The sequence below is a fragment of the Pleurodeles waltl genome, chromosome 6 (genome assembly GCF_031143425.1).
Source record: "Pleurodeles waltl isolate 20211129_DDA chromosome 6, aPleWal1.hap1.20221129, whole genome shotgun sequence".
Lineage (NCBI taxonomy): Eukaryota > Metazoa > Chordata > Amphibia > Caudata > Salamandridae > Pleurodeles > Pleurodeles waltl.
The window spans coordinates 1521296963-1521316070 of record NC_090445.1 but is presented as its reverse complement, the minus strand read 5'-3'; the positions used below and the strand labels follow the sequence as shown (position 1 = coordinate 1521316070).

At 46.9% G+C, this 19108-nt stretch overlaps 1 protein-coding gene across 1 annotated transcript in view; it reads right to left on the bottom strand.

The window, feature by feature from the left end:
- Positions 1-1875, bottom strand: part of ANKRD65 (ankyrin repeat domain 65) — a 54681-nt gene extending 52806 nt beyond the window's left edge. The window contains exon 1 of the mRNA XM_069241056.1: positions 1696-1875. Within this exon, the coding sequence (XP_069097157.1) occupies positions 1696-1698 (3 nt within the window). The 5' untranslated portion in view covers positions 1699-1875. The remainder of the gene's footprint in view (positions 1-1695) is intronic.
- Positions 1876-19108: the final 17233 nt, after the last annotated feature.

The window sequence follows — 19108 nt, the reverse complement described above, 5'->3', positions numbered from 1 at the left end:
TGTACAGTCTGACATGTAAAATCAGAGTGCTCTCACAGTTAAACCGTCTGCACATCTGATATCAGAGCGCTCTCACTGTTATACAGTCTGACATGTAATATCAGAGCACTCTCACTGTTATACCATTTACACCTCTGATATCAGAGCACTCTCACTGTTATACAATCTGCACATCTAAGATAAGGATGCTCTCACTGTTAAACCATCTGCACATCTACTATTAGAGCGCTCTCACTGTTAAACCATCTGCACATCTAATATCAGAGCGCTCTCACTGTTATACCATCTGCACATCTGGTATCAGAGTGCTCTCACTGTTATACAGTCTGCACATCTAATATAAGGGCGCTCTCACTGTTAAACCGTCTGCTCATCTGATATCAGAGCGCTCTCACTGTCGTACAGTCTACCCATGAAATATCAGAGCGCTCTCAGTGTTATACCACCTGAACATCTGACATCAGAGCGCTCCCACAGGCATACAGTCTCCACATGTAATATCAGAGCGTTCTCACTGTTCTACCGTCTGCACATCTGACATCAGAGCGCTCTCACTGTTATACAGTCTGCACATGTAATATCAGAGCGCTTTCACTGTTATACCATCTGCACATCTGATGTCAGAGCGCTCGCACTGTTATATAGGCTGCACAAGTAATATCAGAGTGCTCTCACTGTTATGCAGTCTGAACATGTAATATCAGAGTGCTCTCACTCCTAAACAGGCTGCACATGTAATATCGGAGCACTCTCACTGTTATACAGTCTGACGTCATATGAGAGCTCTCTCACTGTTATACCATCTGCACATGTAATATCAGAGCGCTCTCACTGTTATACCGACTGCACATCTGACATCAGAGCGCTCTCACTGTTATACAGTCTGCATATGTATTATCAGAGCGCTCCCACTGTTATACCATCTGTACATCTGATATCAGAGCGCTCGCACTGTTATACAGGCTGCACAAGTAATATCAGAGTGCTCTCACTGTTATGCAGTCTGAACATGTAATATCGGCGCGCTCTCACATTTATACAGTCTGCGCATCTAACATAGCGGGACACTCAATGCTATAGAGTGTCTAGTAGAAAAGAACTGTTACTGGTACCGTCGGAATGTCTCCCAATTGAGGACTATTATTGCTGCTTACTCGATAAGTCAAATAGAAGAGCGCGGTCACAGCATATCTAAAAGCAGAATGCTCTGTTTACACCGTGTGTTTGCGTTAGTGCGCTCTCGCATTTTCCAGTTCTGTAGGTACTTTAAATAAAAGCTGCCACAACAGCAAATCAGGAAAAAAGTTAATATCTAACCCGTATCACATTTCAGGGCACACTCAGCACTCACGCCAAGCCATTTCTCACTACAACATTTTTAATAGGTATTCTATGTTGAAAGCGACCATGTCAGTAGAGGAAGATTGGTCCATGACAGACTCTGCCTCAGCCCTACCGCCCTTTCCGAAGCAGCGGGCTGAACCTGACTGCTGAGTTAGACATTTACTGTTCTAAACCGCGTTATTTCCGAATTCCACACCCTCCCTCCCAGTCTGAAAGTTGATTGCATCATCATGCCCGGGCTGGTTAGAGATCTTCTTGATAGGCTCCTGAACCCCACGTTGTCCTGACGCTACCCCATTTACCGCCATAATGGCCTCCTGACATAAAGTACCAGTTAGGAAGCTGTTTTACCATTTTGTTCAGTACTGTTCCAGTTTCTTAATTCGGAAATGTCCTAGTGTTTCTTCCTCTATTGATATGTCTTCTTCGGCACCAGACGCCTATTTTCCCGACGCCTTCTCGGCTTCAAAGACTGAGTGTGGCGCTAGGGCCTTGGCGGCTGTGAAGCGCACCTGCCCACCAACTGCAATGTGTAATCCAAGACCGCGAGGTGGTTTACAATCGCCCTCTTGTCCCACGCAGACCCAGAGGACACTGCTCGGCAAGTACAAACATGCCCAATTATTTCCGAGCTTCCTTCTGTTAACTGATAACCAGCACGAAGGCTAATCCATCGCTTTGTGTCTTTACCAGCCGAACGAGAACTTAATTGCCCAGCTTAATGACCTCTTGTCTTCCAGAGCGAAACATTAGCCTCAGCCTTCCAAAGAGAAGCGTCTGGAAACTGCAGAACGCCAGTCTTCAGGGATCTCTGTTCGCTCAGTGGTGATGGAACTGTTTTCAGAGTAGAGGTGCTGCCACTATTGTTATAACAGTGAAGTTACATAGGCAGTGAAAAATCGACGTATCACACAAAAATGAACAAGCGCAGCAAATGTACCATATCTATTCAGCAGGAGGATGGTAAAGGTGTGGAATGTAGCTGGTGGTTGGAGCACTGGTGTGGTGGTGCACTTGTATTTACGGACAGCCTAGTTTCTGTTAAAATGGGCACTACATTTGCATAGACATGACATTTTACTTGAAAAATGATATAGTGCAAAAACAGTAAGTAATGTGTGGAAATCGTATTTCAGCGAACATTTACTATTTGCGCATCACCTAGTAAAGTGCCTTGATTTGATCCTATTAAAATCTTTGTTTCCACCAGATTTCGGGGGTCATTCTGACCCTGGCTGTGCCACGAATGACGGAAGCACCGCCAACAGGCTGGCGGTGCTTCCAAGCCCATTCCGACCGCGGCGGTAAAGCCGCGGTCGGAAAACCGGGGCCGGCGGTTTCCCGCTGTTTTTGCCCCGGCTGGGCGAATCCGCCAGGGCAGCGCTGCAAGCAGCGCTGCCCTGGGGATTCTGACCCCCTTACCGCCAGCCTGTTTCTGGCGGTTTTCACCGCCAGGAAGAGGCTGGCGGTAAGGGTGTCCTAACAGGGCCCCGGCCAGCTTTTCACTGTCTGCCTAGCAGACAGTGAAAAGCGCGACGGGTGCAACTGCACCCGTCGCACGGCCGCAACACCGCCGGCTCCATTCGGAGCCGGGTTCTGTGTTGCGGCCTCATTCCCGCCGGCCCAGCGGGAATGTTGGAATGCCGGCAGAGGTCTTTTGGCCGCATGGCGACCGATTGGCGGCTCCCGCCAAAGTTGGAATCAGGCCCTTCATATTTACCAAAAATGTGCTTCATTTGTGCTTTCCTAATTGCTGATATAATTTGAAATATGCATATAGTCAATTTATTGCCATTTAAATATTGTGTTAGAAAACAACTGACATTCTATAGCCTTTCCTTTCACCTCCTGTATGTACCCCAGCAACATTGTCACCCAGATCTCTTTTATAAAATCCTCTCACTTTGCAGTCAGGTAAATAAAAGTGAACTCCAGTTTCTGAATAAGCAGGAGTTTGCCAAATGGCATGCCCTGACATGCTGCAGGACCCCTGCACCCCTACTTCCCACACTTATGTATTCGCTGGCCATATTGTTGTGCTTGAACAATAAACTTTTTGAAACTATTTCTCTGCTGCCTTTATGGCAAGGTTGGGAGTACTTAGAATCACTGTGAAAGGTGCCAGTAAGTGCGTGGTTAAAAAATGGGCTGCATATTACCTGGCAGACGTTAAAAGTGCCTGAGTGTTATGGTGGTAAAGGTATAGGCTTTGCAGCAAGTAGGAGCATGCTGCAGCCTCAGGTTTATTAATTTAACAAACTGGAGGATCTTAGGCTAATCATACTCTCCCTACTCCTCTGTCCACTGATTTGACAATATGTCAACACTTTGAAAAAAGCTTTATGGTAGAAATAAACTCAAACGATACTCCTAGAACAGATCCCCAGCATGTTTTTTATTCTCACATCGAGGACTGATTACCAACAGGTGGCTGGATTTGCATCTCATTTATAGAAGTGTGGCTGAAGATGTCTTACCATTCTAGTGCTGCAGCAAATCCCTTTCAGCCACTAACATGAACCTCTTTAACAGTTCATAAAGGGCTGAAAGTATGGACGTTGCTTGTCTAGAGTGTTAAACATGGCAGGGAAACAAAATGTAGAACATATGGCATCCCATGATTCCTCTGTACAGCAGTGGCGGCTGGTGTTCAAGGGCTAAGGGGCACCGCCCCTAGCCTTTTCTGGCCTCTCTAGTGAAGCATAAATTTAATTACATGATGAAAGTAAAACATTTTCTGCACAACATTTTCAGAGTGAAAGTTGTGCACTTTGAAAAGCCCCACTGCACCTGCGTCAGTATGTGGCTGAAAGCTGCACAGTAGGGCTGGCAGGGCTTGCCCACGCAAAGCCCTTATGTTTTCTCAGATCGCAGTGACGTCCCTGGCTTATCTCCTCCTCCACCAGAAGCCCTGATTGTAAACAGCCTGGAGCGTTTTTTGTTCATCCCGAGTTTCTGAAAACTTCATGTCACTCTGATATTATTCTCCACCCTTTCCTATTTACTCAAATGGTGGGGTGTGATCAGAAGGGTCTATGTACCAGAGGTCACATTTTATTAAAAGAATGTGGCATTGCGCAAAGAAAATCCCCAGTCTGTGGCAGAGAAATTGAATAAATACAATAAATAACTCCATCCAGGGCTCTCTGGGAGACAGGAGTGTGACCTGAAGACCTCAAGTCATAAATATGCCAAAGACAACCCTGCACACAAGTACATTGGAGCTCTATCTTTTTTATAGACAATAAGAAAATAATCTGTTCTCTCAGCTGTCCTCTCCTTTCACTGCCTCTGTAGGTGATTTCGTCTCTCAAAGGCAGTAATGGTTCCAGTAATTTATCATGGCTAGTTATTGTTTTATTTCTTCTGCAGACTAATGATGTGATATGTCATATTAAACATGTAATCTGCAGCTCAAATAAACGTGTAGCTTTTATCACTGAAACTGCTGGATACTGGATGGGTGAGGCAATGTGTGTTTGTTTGAATGTGTTTGCAGGGCTTGACAGAGTGGCTGAGAAAATGTGGCTGTCTGTGTATAAGAGTTGTGTGAATGGCAGTGGATGACAATGTGGATGAGTAAATGGGTAGGTGAGCAAAGGCAGTGGGTGAGTAGGTGAATGGAAATACGTGGGTAGTGAGGCTCTCTCACAAGGTGCAATTCTGTCTTGTATTTGTGCCCCACCACTACTTTCAGTCACCAGCCACCACTGCTGTACAGTCAGCAGGACAGGAGCAACGACTGTAGGATAAACCAACAAAATTGAGCAGGGATGGCTACGCTACAGTGAAATATGCTGACTTTGTCCCGGTGCAAGGGGTGGGCACTCTTTGTGTGTCCTGAAATGTGGACACATTCACGGGCACCTGCACCTTAGCTGTTTTGCAGTCAGAAGCAACCTGCAGAGTATAAGAGAGGAATCTTGTTTTCACATTGAGCTGAAGTCAGCATAAATGCCTCACTTAACACGCCATCAGCACTCCTGTTTTCATCCAGTCTGAGAGCTATCTGGAGCCTACCACCTTGATAGCAATGCCACAATGTCTTGCAGGGAACTAAAGACATTCTGCTTGTTTCTTGTTGTGCCTAAGAGACAAACTAGTATTTGGGGGCAGGTTTTTGAATTTTCCAAGCTCTGCTCCCCCACGATTTAAGAAGAGATTTACATGCTCTGTAAGAGTGTTACGTTTATTTGTTACACATATCTGTCTTTATGAGTAATTGCTCTTATCAGCATTTATAAAGCACTTACTGATCTAATTTTCTTTTTTTAAATTTGTTATTTTGGCCTAATTTCAGTAAAGGATAGACTAAAGGGCATCAGATTGGCTGCTCCAAATAGGCTGGGGCTATCTCATGTGCTTACTCCAGCATTCTATCATTAGGTATGATGTCTGAGTAAGCTTTCCAGTGGTGGAGCCAAAGAGGTACTGACAATGGGATGCACAATAGTCAGAGAGACAAACATGCAAAGCTCACTATCCAAACAATACCTGCATAATAGGGATGGTGGCATCAGGAGCACTCAGGGAAGGATGCTGCACTGGGACAAATCACACTTTGAACATGCCCTTAAAACAACATTTGCATAGGAACTGGCCCTACATGTATCTCAGGGACAAACAATACTAGAGCCAAGTGACATGCCTATCTGCAGGATGTGGAAGTGCAAGTAAAGATAGCAAATACAACAGCAACTACTTGGGACATACATTTAGATGAAGTAGCTGCAAGGTACACACAGCAAAATGGACACATGCACAGTCAAATGCAAACAAAAGATAGCACAATTGAACACCCTCCATGTCTGCACAAAGAAAACTCAAACTGCCACACGAGATGAATGTACAATCCATATCAGGGGGACAAGTCTAACACCATACATGCTCACATTGGACCACACAAGATGACAGAACACAATGCAATGGCTCCACAATTGCATTAACAAGCACATATCCACACAGTCAAAATAAACCCTTGTCCTGGGTGACACCAGCACTGCCCCCAAAGTCAGATTTTGCAAACAACAGCAAATGGATCACCAATCAAGCTGAAACACACACTGTAGTCAGAAAATACACATATTTTTGTAAAAACATAAAGGTAGGAAAGGAACTGCAGGACAAATGTGGATCCAAAAAACAACTATTGGGTTTATTTTAACCAAAATGATTACGAGTAAAAGCCATTAGATAGTCCATCATAAATTCGTTGCGCAGTACTGTGCCCAGACTTGACTCCTATTACTGCCAGGGAATCTCCACAGGAAGGTGTATCAAGTGGGTAGGCAGGCACCTCAGGGATCATCCTTGGGTGGGGTCAGATTTGAGATGGGTGGGTTTGGGCTTGGGAGGGGTGGACTCTTTCTTATGAGGGGTGAGCTTCATCTTGTGGGAAGGGGTATGGATGTTTGCAGGGGGTAGGTGTGACAAGAGAGGACTTGGAGATGGAAGGGATGGTTTGGGATGTGGGTCGTGGCCTCTTGGGTTTGGGACGGGGATGAGGGAACAGGGGGAAGAGCAAGCTCAAAAAGGAGATTCTCCTTCGAAACACAGGAACGGTCACCATCAGGGTTTGGGGATTTGGAGGTTGAGGGAGTGGTTGCTTGGTGTGTGGGTGTAGATGTCTTGGGTGTGTGCATGTGTGGGGTATGCTTATGTTTGGGTGGTGTTGTTTGCGTGAGTGTAGGTGTTTGCATGTGTTGGGGCTGGAGGTGGAGGTGCTGGGTGATGGAGTGGTGGATGTATGTGCATCTGTTGTGGTGGTGTCTGCAGGTGTGCTGGTAGTGGTGGATGTTTGTGTGTTTGTTGGAGTGTTGTCTGCAGGTATGATGGATGTGGTGGATGTCTGTGTGTCTGTTGGGGTGGTGTCTGCAAGTATGATGGATGTGGTGGATGTCTGTGTGTCTGCTGGGTGGTGTCTGCGGGTACGGTGGGCGTGTCACTTCCTGTTTTGGTTGTGCCTGTGGGTATGCTTGATGTGATGTGTGGGTCGGTGGGGGTCATGGGATTGTAATGTTTTCACTTTAATGTCTTGCTGAAGCAGCCTTGCGCTGCAGAATATTGTGTGTAGCCTGCAAGATAAGGTGGGGGCTTGAAACAGGGGAGCTCAGCAGTTGCTGAGAGTCTCCCTCCAGGTCACACCGAGAATAAACATATCTCAACTTACCTGTGTGTGAAGATGGATAATTTCACTGGCAATGAGCTCGGCTTTGTGACCGGGAGGCATGTCCGGCGTTGCTGAAGCTCCTTGGAGCTGATTTTCGACGTGCAGTTGCGCTGGTCTTAGGGCGTGTTGCCATTGGACGCATTCTCAAGCTGTTGACTGCCATATCCACTGTTGGTGAATCGAAGGCACAGAAGAGGTGCATTTTCATGAAAATTTTCACACGGTCATTACACGACGAGCCTGCATACGTCAGCACAGCTCGAGCATGTTTTTACAAAAAATTTGCCTAGCAACAGCCGTCCATAACAACTCTTCGTCAGTACGATCCAAGCACGTTTCTGCTGAAGTTGCCTAACAACAGCCGTCCATAGCAACACTTCGTTCAGGATTTGTGTCCTTAGCAACCCTTCGGGTACTGTCCAATTTCGTGCCTAGGAACTGCTAAAAGCTGGTTCAACGCGTCTTTGTTATTTTACAATTTTTTCATTTGGCAATATCCAGTTTGATTTTAGTGACATTTTCTCACTGTTTTGGTACTAGTTTTATTTGTGTGCTTATTGAGGTGAATAAGACATTCTGGTCAGACTACTTTAGGATGGCAAAGAAAAGCAGCGTCCTGGTCAAATAAATTGTTTATTGTAGTGAATTTAATCTCATACATTTGACTTAATTATCATACTATGGAGGGTTTTGTAGCTCCTGTGTATTTTCTTAACACTCTTGGTGAACCGATAACAGCCTGGGAAGATTGGAAAGAGGATTTTAAAGCTCATGTTTTGGTTGTGGGGGGATGCTATTTTACTGCGTCATAAAATTGGAGATGCTCAAACATTGTTTGGGAGCTGAGGGAAGGTGTATGTTAAAGCACTTGCCTGATCTGGAAGATGAGGATGATCAAGACAAAGATGAGTATGAAACCACAATGGAACAGTTTGATGTGAATTTTGGAAAGAAAAAAAATGTTGTAGTGGAACAATTCAATTTTTTAAGAAGATGGCAATTAACTGGCTAGTCAGTTGATAGTTATGTTGCCGGATTAAGGGCTTTGGCATCCTCATGTGACTACAAACATTTTCAGGATGTGATGCTAAGAGACCAGCTGGTTTTAAAGGTGCATGACAAGAAAATACAGAAAAAACAGTTGAATACGGAGGATTTGACTGGACAGATGGCGATAGACATAATAAAAAGAGTGGAAATAACAAATGAGGGTTTAAAAGTGCTGTCAACCCCAACAGGAACAGTGAGTTATGTCAATGCTGATGGTTTCAAATATAAGAAAATGGATCTACCCAGTGCTATGCAAAAGCAGAGGAGAAAACCGATTTGATTTGTTTTAAATGTGGATTAAGGGGGCATATTGCAACTGATTCGCGTTGTCCTTCTATTGGTCAGATTTGCGGGAGATGTAAAGCAAAGAGGCATTTTGCTAGAGTGTGCAAGGGAAGAGAGATTGGTGTAAAGAATGCTAAAGGGGTGATCAGTTCTGTAGAGTGTGACAACAATGATGAAGTTGTCCAACAATTCATATTGCAGGTTGTAGATGTCGGAAATGTAAATGCGAGAGGACCTTACTGTGTTACCAATATTGATGGGTTTGAGATGAAAGTGATGGCTGATTCAGGGACACGTTGCACGCTGATTGGGAAAGAGAACTTGTCAAAATTTCCTGAGCGTGAAATCAAACCTCCTGATGTGCATTTAATAGCATACGGAAATAAGCCCATAGATGTGGTGGGGTACATGGAGGCCACATTGAAGTTTCAGGGTGTGGTGGTATCTTCCAAAGTGTACTTTGTTGAAGAAGGTGCCAATCTTTTAGGTTGGCCATAGTAAAAAGATCTTGAAATATGGTTAGATCCCAACCATCCTGAACAGTTACTGGGTGCAGGCACTGATGTGAGCAATGTGCTGAATTGCAATGTGCAGAATGTCAACTTTGTGGAAGAATATCTGCAGGTGTTCAGGAACGAGTTGGGAAAACTGAAGGGATTAATGTACAAAATCATTTTGAAGCAAAATGCTGTTCCCAAAGCTCATAAGCCATGCTCTGTTCCTATTGTGTTGAGGGAACAGTTGCGTCAACAGTTAACAAAGTTATGTGAGCAGGATATGATTGAAGAGATTGAGACATCTGAATGGTTAGCTCCTGTGGTGATTGCAAAGAAAAGTAACAGGGATTTACGCTTATGTGTGGACCTTCAAAATCTGAATGCGGCATTCTGGGTGGATAGACATCCTTTTCCAAATATTGGGGAAATGTTATCCACAGTGAAGGGGGCTAGAGTATTTTCCACATTAGATTTGTCATCTGTTTACCACCAGATAATGTTGCATCCTGAATCTTGTGCACTGATTTCCTTTATCACACCAGAGGGAGCATACAGATATAAGCACATGCCTTTTGGTCTGGCGTCGGCGTCAGCTGTTTTTCAAAGGGCCATGTATCATTTGTTGAAAGATATTCCCCACGTAACTTATTTTCAGTATGACATTTTGGGTTATGGGAAAGATCAAGTTGACCGGGATCGTACTATGAGATCAGTTCTTGGTATTTTGATGGAGAGTGGTCTGACCATCAGCCTGGAGAAATGTGAGGTGAATGTGTCTGGTGTGGAATATTCAGGTCATTAGATAAACCAAGATGGTATTTCCCCTAAATCGAATTTGGTGGCAGCTATTTAAAATGCACCTTCTCCAGTCAAAAAGAACCAACTCAGATCCTTTTTGGGTCTAGCGGAGTACTATTCAAAGTTTATTTCAATGTTTGCAGATAAAACTAAACACATGAGGAAGTTATTGTGCCTAAAAGAGCGATTTGTATGGTTAGATGAGTGTGAGTCGGATTTTGGAGTGTTGAAAAGACAGATAGCTTCTGCGCCTGCACTCAAACCTTTTGACACCAGAGATTGTAACATCATCAACACAGATGCTAGTTCTGTTTGCTTAGGTGCGGTGTTATTGCAAATAAGAGAGGGCAAGGAGGTAACTATTGCTTATGCGTCCAGACCTTTGAGAGAAACTGTGAATAACTATTCCACTATTGAAAAGGAAGCTCTTGCATGTTGATGGGGTGTGAACTACTTTAGGAAGTATCTGTGGGGAATTACTTTTGTATTAAGAAAGGAACACTGACCCTTAATTGAAGTATTTTCAACAAAGGGTGTTTGTAGGGCCACTCCTATGATTGCTTGTTGGGTGATGAAAATGTTAGAGTGCAACTATGTATTGGAGTATGTACCAGGGAAAATGAATGTATTGGCAGACTGTTTGTCTAGATTGCCCGTTAAGAGTGAGGTGGAAGAAAATGAAGAACCTGAGAAGCTTATAGCTGTTGTGGACATGGATGTAGGAAGTATAACGGATGGTAAGATCCCTCATGATGAATGGGTAAAGGTAAGAGGTTATGAAATATGTCCAAAATGGGTGGCCATCAAAGGGTGATGCTTCCATGGAAGCAGAATGTTTCTGTCAGGTTAGTATAGAATTATCTTTGGAAGGGAGTGTGAAAATGAGAGTGGAACAATAGGTCGCTCCTGTTGTTTTGCGTGAACGTGTGTTGAAGCTTGCCCATGAGGGCCATTTGGGCATGAGTGCGACTAAGTGGCACATCAGATCTGAGTACTGGTGGCCTGGCATAGACAGAGATGTGGAACATCATATCAGGGAATGTGCTTTATGTGCACAGAGTGACAAGTCTCAGAAGGTGGTGAAAAACTCTCCCATAGAGTCAGATAAGTCGAACGGACCTTGGAAAAAAATAGCCATCGATATCATGGGTCCATTTTATGTTTTGGGGAAGGTTCCTAAGTATGCTTTGGTGGTGGTGGATTACTTTTCTCATTGGCCTGTAGTAAAATTAGTTGAGAATGTCAATGTGATAATTGTAGTAGAGTTTTTAATGGATTTGTTTGATTCTGAAGGTATACCTGAAACAATTGTGTCTGACAATGGAGTGCAATTTGTGTTGAATGTTATGATTGACTTTTTGAAAAGTTATGACATTGAACATATAAGAGTGTCACTTTATTATCCCCAGAGCAATGGACTACCGGAGAGGTGGAACAGATCTTTGAAGGATGGTCTGCTATTTGCAGTAAGTAACAGAATAAATTGGTGGAAAGCAGTCAAAGATCTGATTTGGTCATACCATACAATTCCACACAGTGTGACTGGAAAATCTCCTTTTGAGATTATGAGAGGACAGAAGCATAGAGCATTATTCTCCAAAGGTATAAAAAGGAAAAAAGTATCGAAAGAAGATGTGGAAGGAGACTACATGGTTGGCGATAAGGTTCGTGTGGTAAAAAAGGGAGGGCGGACATGTTTTCTGCGGTATGGTCTTTGACCCAAGGGTAGGTCGCTTCCCCCGCCGCTGCAGCTCCACCTGCCCACCGCCCTCAAAAACACCACCCGCGAACACCATCAGCTGATCCGCGCCACCAAGAGAACATCCTTCAAAGACAGACTGGACAAGAACACTCACAACAGCAAAGAACTCTTTAACATCGTCAAAGAGCTCTCCAATCCCAACGCCAACTCCAACTCCATCACGCCCTCACAAGATCTCTGCAACTCCCTCGCTACCTTCTTCCATCGAAAGATCACTGACCTTCACGACAGCTTCGGCCCTCAGACCCAGCCTACCACCACAGAACCCACAGCCTCAGCCGTCACCCTCAACGCCTGGACCTACATCAGCGCGGAAGAGACCAAAGCTACCATGAACACCATCCACTCCGGTGCCCCCTCGGACCTCTGCCCCCACTTCATCTTCAACAAAGCCGACGACATCATCGCCCCCCACCTCCAGACCATCATCAACAGCTCGTTTGCATCTGCCACCTTCCCCGAGAGCTGGAAACACGCGGAAGTCAACGCTCTCCTGAAGAAACCTACGGCGGACCCCAACGACCTGAAGAACTTCCGCCCCATCTCGCTCCTCCCCTTCTCAGCCAAAGTCATCGAGAAGACCGTCAACAAGCAACTGACCAAATTCCTTGAAGACAACAACCTACTCGACCCCTCCTAGTCTGGATTCCGGGCCAACCACAGCACTGAAACCGCCCTCATCGCAGTCACCGATGACCTCAGAACTCTGGTGGACAACAGAGAAACAGCCGCCCTCATCCTCTTTGACCTCTCGGCCGCCTTCGACACCGTCTGCCACCGAACCCTAATATCCTGCCTCCGCTCCACCGGTATCCAAGGACAGGCCCTGGACTGGATCACCTCTTTCCTCTCTAACCGCTCCCAAAGAGTCTACCTCCCGCCGTTCCGCTCGGACCCCACCAAGATCATCTGCAGCGTCCCACAGGGATTCTCACTCAGCCCGACTCTCTTCAATGTCTTCATGAGCCCCCTCGCCGACATCGCACGCAAACACAACATCAACATCATCTCCTACGCTGACGACACCCAGCTGATACTTTCCCTCACCAAGGACCCTACCATCGCCAAAACCAACCTGCAGGACGGAATGAAAGACGTCGCAGAATGGATGAAACTCAGCCGTCTGAAACTGAGCTCAGACAAAACGGAAGTCCTCATCCTCGGAAACACCCCATCTGCCTGGGACAACTCTTGGTGGCCCACGGCCCTGGGCACCACACCTACCCCCTCAGACCACGCACGCAACCTCGGATTCATCCTGGACCCACTTCTCACCATGACCAAACAAGTCAACGCCGTATCATCTTCCTGCTTCCTCACTCTCCGTATGCTCCGAAAGATCTTCCGCTGGATCCCCGCCGACACCAGAAAAACTGTGACCCACGCCCTCGTCACAAGCCGCCTGGATACGGAAACACCCTATATGCAGAAACCACCACAAAACTCCAGAAACGTCTTCAGCAAATACAAAACGCCTCCGCTCGCCTCATCCTCGACATACCCCGCAACAGCCACATCTCCGCCCACCTGAGACACCTGCACTGGCTACCCATCAACAAAAGGATCACCTTCAGGCTCCTCCCCACGCACACAAAGCCCTCCACAACAAGGGACCCGAATACCTCAACCGTCGCCTCAGTTTCTACACGCCCACCCGTCAACTTCGCTCCGCCAACCTCGCACTCGCCGCCGTCCCTCGCATCCGCCACACAACGGCAGGTGGGAAATCCTTCTCCTACCTGGCGGCCAAGACTTGGAACTCCCTCCCCGCCAACCTCAGGACCACCCAGGACCACCTCGCATTCCGGAGGCAGCTCAAGACCTGGCTCTTCGAGCAGCAGTAACCCCCTCCCCTAGCGCCTTGAGACCCTCACGGGTGAGTAGCGCGCTTTATAAATATTATTGATTGATTGATTGAAGGGAGGAAAATCGATAAGTGCGATTCCAAGGTTTCGGAGCCGCTGGATGTGGTGAAGGTGTACAAGTATTCTTAGTTGTTGAGTGATGGCAATATGTGGAATCGCAGTAAAGTTGTAAAAGTTCCGGAATGCATTAAGCGGAAAATGTTTACCGAAGTTGACACCAAATCACTGGTCACGAAGGATGGTGGCCATGGAGTGAGTTTGCGTGACAAGGCAATGCTAAGATTGGAGGACTTTGTTAAGTAATAGACATTTTTCTTAAGGCCTTTGTAACCTAGTGAGGGAAGGGGATGTGTAATGTTCTCCCTTTAATGTCTTGATGAAGCAGCTCCGCGCTGCAGAATATTGTGTGTAGTTTCCAAGATATGGTTGGGGCTTGGAACACAGGAGCTCAGCAGTTGTTGAGAGTCTCCCTCCCGGTCACACCGAGAATAAACATATCTCATCTTACCTGCGTGTGAGGACAGATCATTTCTGGGATGTCTGCTGATGTAGTGTCTAATGTGTTAAAGGGTGTATGTTGAGTGACTGCATGATGGTGTGTCTTGTGGTGTTTGTGTGTGTGTTGTGGTGGATGCTTGCGGATGAGTCTGTGTGCTTGGGATAGGTAGGTAGGGAAATTAAGGATTTGGATTGGGAAGTTGGAGATGGAGGGGGGTGGAATGTGGGGGATGACTGGCCTCTGTCGTTGAGGAGGCTAGAGCCTGAAAGGATCTCTGTAGGCTAGGCATGGCACTATGAATGTCTTCCAGGAAAGCCTTCGTCTGCTGAAGCTGGCTGGCTGGCCAACCCCTTGGTGGCATTCATAATGGCAGTCTGACCCACAGAGATGTTCCTCAGGAGGTCAATAGCTTCCACACTCAGGGCAGCAGGGGTAACAATGGCTGGGGCAGAGGTGCCTGCAGCAAAGGAGACGCCCACCCTCTTGGGTAAGCGGCATGGCCAACTGGGTGGGGAGCAACAGGGAGGGTGGTGATAGAACTGGGGTGGCAGACAAAGATGGTACAGGAATATATCCTGATGGGTCTGCCACCTCTAGGGAGTAGCCACTGCAGGTAGAATCCAATGATGAGAATGGAGATCCGGTCTTCTCCGTGGCACTTCCCTCACCCTCCGGGCCACTGGGTCCCTCAGTGCCGGGGGTGTCTTTACCAGAGGCACCGTGGCTAGATGCTTCCCCAATTGGCTAGCTCTGTCTCCTTTGCTTGCCTGGGCTGATCGTGAAAACACAAAAAAAAGGGTCACATGTTCCTCATCGCACTTGAACAACAGCTGTGATTAGCAAATATTACCATGATGTCAAGTAGGCCCCAACAACAACCTCCACCAAAGTGGCCCCTATATGTACCATACCATATGCATGTATGCCATCTGAACTGTCAGCAGTTGCCCACAGGAAAATCAGGATTTCAGACAACTCCAACTGCATGGCTGAAGTTGTGCAAACCATTGAACAAGTAGGAGACTACATCACCTTCAATGTTTTGCCTCATGGAGCATACCTCACTTACCTGTTCTCATACAATAATAGGTCAATGCCAAATGCATTCACACAGCTCCCACACAAGACATATATTTGTTACAGACACAATAACACAACGATAATAAATGATGCTCCGAGAACATGCCACGTTACTGACAACAGTACAGTAGCCTGGAGAAGGTGACATGGAATTCAACAATGTACACTTCACCAACTGAAATTTGTACCAGTGGAGTCATTAATGTAGTGCCAATGTTGCTCTCATTAGCCACGCATTTGGCATCGAAATATACACTGTAGGCAGCATGTGCAAACTGATAGGGTGAGATGTCCTTAAAATCCACACACAATGAATCAGAAAGGCCCAGGGAAATCAACACTGATGTCTGGCACCCCTTACAATTACAAACCCTGATCGCATCAGTAGACATCGTTTGTTTTTTGTATGTTGGAGAGGCCCAGCGATTTGCAAGTATCTGTAGACGGCTCTCAACATGTTGCCCAATGGGAAGCTACATCACTGTCTCCATTTTGGCCCTGCAAACCCCCCAGATGTCTGTCGGTGAATGGTTGTACCCAATCACATGTAATTTCAACATAATTGCGAGTCACTCCATGATGCACGGCAACTGTCAGGTTACAAACTGTAGGAAGTTGGCTCTGTATGTGCTATTTCAAAGTAAGGAATAGCATGCACAGAGTCCAAGGGTTCCCCTTAGAGGTAAAATAGTGGTAAAAATAGATAATACTAATGCTCTATTTTGTGGTAGTGTGGTCGAGCAGTAGGCTTATCCAAGGAGTAGTGTTAAGCATTTGTTGTACATACACATAGACAATAAATGAGGTACACACACTCAGAGACAAGTCCAGCCAATAGGTTTTTGTATAGTAAAATATCTTTTCTTAGTTTATTTTAAGAACCACAGGTTCAAATTCTACATGTAATATCTCATTCGAAAGGTATTGCAGGTAAGTACTTTAGGAACTTCAAACCATCAAAATTGCATGTATACTTTTCAAGTTATTGACAAATAGCTGTTTTAAAAGTGGACACAGTGCAATTTTCACAGTTCCTAGGGGAGGTAAGTATTTGTTAGGTTAACCAGGTAAGTAAGACACTTACAGGGCTTAGTTCTTGGTCCAAGGTAGCCCACCGTTGGGGGTTCAGAGCAACCCCAAAGTCACCACACCAGCAGCTCAGGGCCGGTCAGGTGCAGAGTTCAAAGTGGTGCCCAAAACACATAGGCTAGAATGGAGAGAAGGGGGTGCCCCGGTTCCGGTCTGCTTGCAGGTAAGTACCCGCGTCTTCGGAGGGCAGACCAGGGGGGTTTTGTAGGGCACCGGGGGGGACACAAGTCCACACAGAAATTTCACCCTCAGCAGCGCGGGGGCGGCCGGGTGCAGTGTAGAAACAAGCGTCGGGTTTTCAATGTTAGTCTATGAGAGATCTCGGGATCTCTTCAGCGCTGCAGGCAGGCAAGGGGGGGATTCCTCGGGGAAACCTCCACTTGGGCAAGGGAGAGGGACTCCTGGGGGTCACTTCTCCAGTGAAAGTCCGGTCCTTCAGGTCCTGGGGGCTGCGGGTGCAGGGTCTCTCCCAGGCGTCGGGACTTTAGGTTCAAAGAGTCGCGGTCAGGGGAAGCCTCGGGATTCCCTCTGCAGGCGGCGCTGTGGGGGCTCAGGGGGGACAGGTGTTGGTACTCACAGTATTAGAGTAGTCCTGGGGTCCCTCCTGAGGTGTTGGATCGCCACCAGCCGAGTCGGGGTCGCCGGGTGCAGTGTTGTAAGTCTCACGCTTCTTGCGGGGAGCTTGCAGGGTTCTTTAAAGCTGCTGGAAACAAAGTTGCAGCTTTTCTTGGAGCAGGTCCGCTGTCCTCGGGAGTTTCTTGTCTTTTCGAAGCAGGGGCAGTCCTCAGAGGATGTCGAGGTCGCTGGTCCCTTTGGAAGGCGTCGCTGGAGCAGGATCTTTGGAAGGCAGGAGACAGGCCGGTGAGTTTCTGGAGCCAAGGCAGTTGTCGTCCTCTGGTCTTCCTCTGCGGGGGTTTTCAGCTAGGCAGTCCTTCTTCTTGTAGTTGCAGGAATCTAATTTTCTAGGGTTCAGGGTAGCCCTTAAATACTAAATTTAAGGGCGTGTTTAGGTCTGGGGGGTTAGTAGCCAATGGCTACTAGCCCTGAGGGTGGGTACACCCTCTTTGTGCCTCCTCCCAAAGGGAGGGGGACACAATCCTAACCCTATTGGGGGAATCCTCCATCTGCAAGATGGAGGATTTCTAAAAGTTAGAGTCACCTCAGCTCAGGACACCTTAGGGGCTGTCCTGACTGGCCAGTGACTCCTCCTTGTTTTTCTCATTATTTTCTCCGGCCTTGCCGCCAAAAGTGGGGCCTGGCCGGAGGGGGCGGGCAACTCCACTAGCTGGAGTGTCCTGCTGGGTTGGCACAAAGGAGGTGAGCCTTTGAGGCTCACCGCCAGGTGTGACAACTCCTGCCTGGGGGAGGTGTTAGCATCTCCACCCAGTGCAGGCTTTGTTACTGGCCTCAGAGTGACAAAGGCACTCTCCCCATGGGGCCAGCAACATGTCTCGGTTTGTGGCAGGCTGCTAAAACTAGTCAGCCTACACAGATAGTCGGTTAAGTTTCAGGGGGCACCTCTAAGGTGCCCTCTGTGGTGTATTTTACAATAAAATGTACACTGGCATCAGTGTGCATTTATTGTGCTGAGAAGTTTGATACCAAACTTCCCAGTTTTCAGTGTAGCCATTATGGTGCTGTGGAGTTCGTGTTTGACAGACTCCCAGACCATATACTCTTATGGCTACCCTGCACTTACAATGTCTAAGGTTTTGTTTAGACACTGTAGGGGTACCATGCTCATGCACTGGTACCCTCACCTATGGTATAGTGCACCCTGCCTTAGGGCTGTAAGGCCTGCTAGAGGGGTGGCTTACCTATACTGCATAGGCAGTGAGAGGCTGGCATGGCACCCTGAGGGGAGTGCCATGTCGACTTACTCGTTTTGTCCTCACTAGCACACACAAGCTGGCAAGCAGTGTGTCTGTGCTGAGTGAGAGGTCTCTAGGGTGGCATAAGACATGCTGCAGCCCTTAGAGACCTTCCTTGGCATCAGGGCCCTTGGTACTAGAAGTACCAGTTACAAGGGACTTATCTGGATGCCAGGGTCTGCCAATTGTGGATACAAAAGTACAGGTTAGGGAAAGAACACTGGTGCTGGGGCCTGGTTAGCAGGCCTCAGCACACTTCCAATTGTAAACATAGCATCAGCAAAGGCAAAAAGTCAGGGGGCAACCATGCCAAGGAGGCATTTCCTTACACAACCCCCCCCCAAACGAAAGAGGATGAGACTAACCTTTCCCAAGAGAGTCTTCATTTTCTAAGTGGAAGAACCTGGAAAGGCCATCTGCATTGGCATGGGCAGTCCCAGGTCTGTGTTCCACTATAAAGTCCATTCCCTGTAGGGAGATGGACCACCTCAACAGTTTAGGATTTTCACCTTTCATTTGCATCAGCCATTTGAGAGGTCTGTGGTCAGTTTGAACTAGGAAGTGAGTCCCAAAGAGGTATGGTCTCAGCTTCTTCAGGGACCAAACCACAGCAAAGGCCTCCCTCTCAATGGCACTCCAACGCTGCTCCCTGGGGAGTAACCTCCTGCTAATGAAAGCAACAGGCTGGTCAAGGCCATCATCATTTGTTTGGGACAAAACTGCCCCTATCCCATGTTCAGAGGCATCAGTCTGCACAATGAACTGCTTAGAATAATCTGGAGCTTTTAGAACTGGTGCT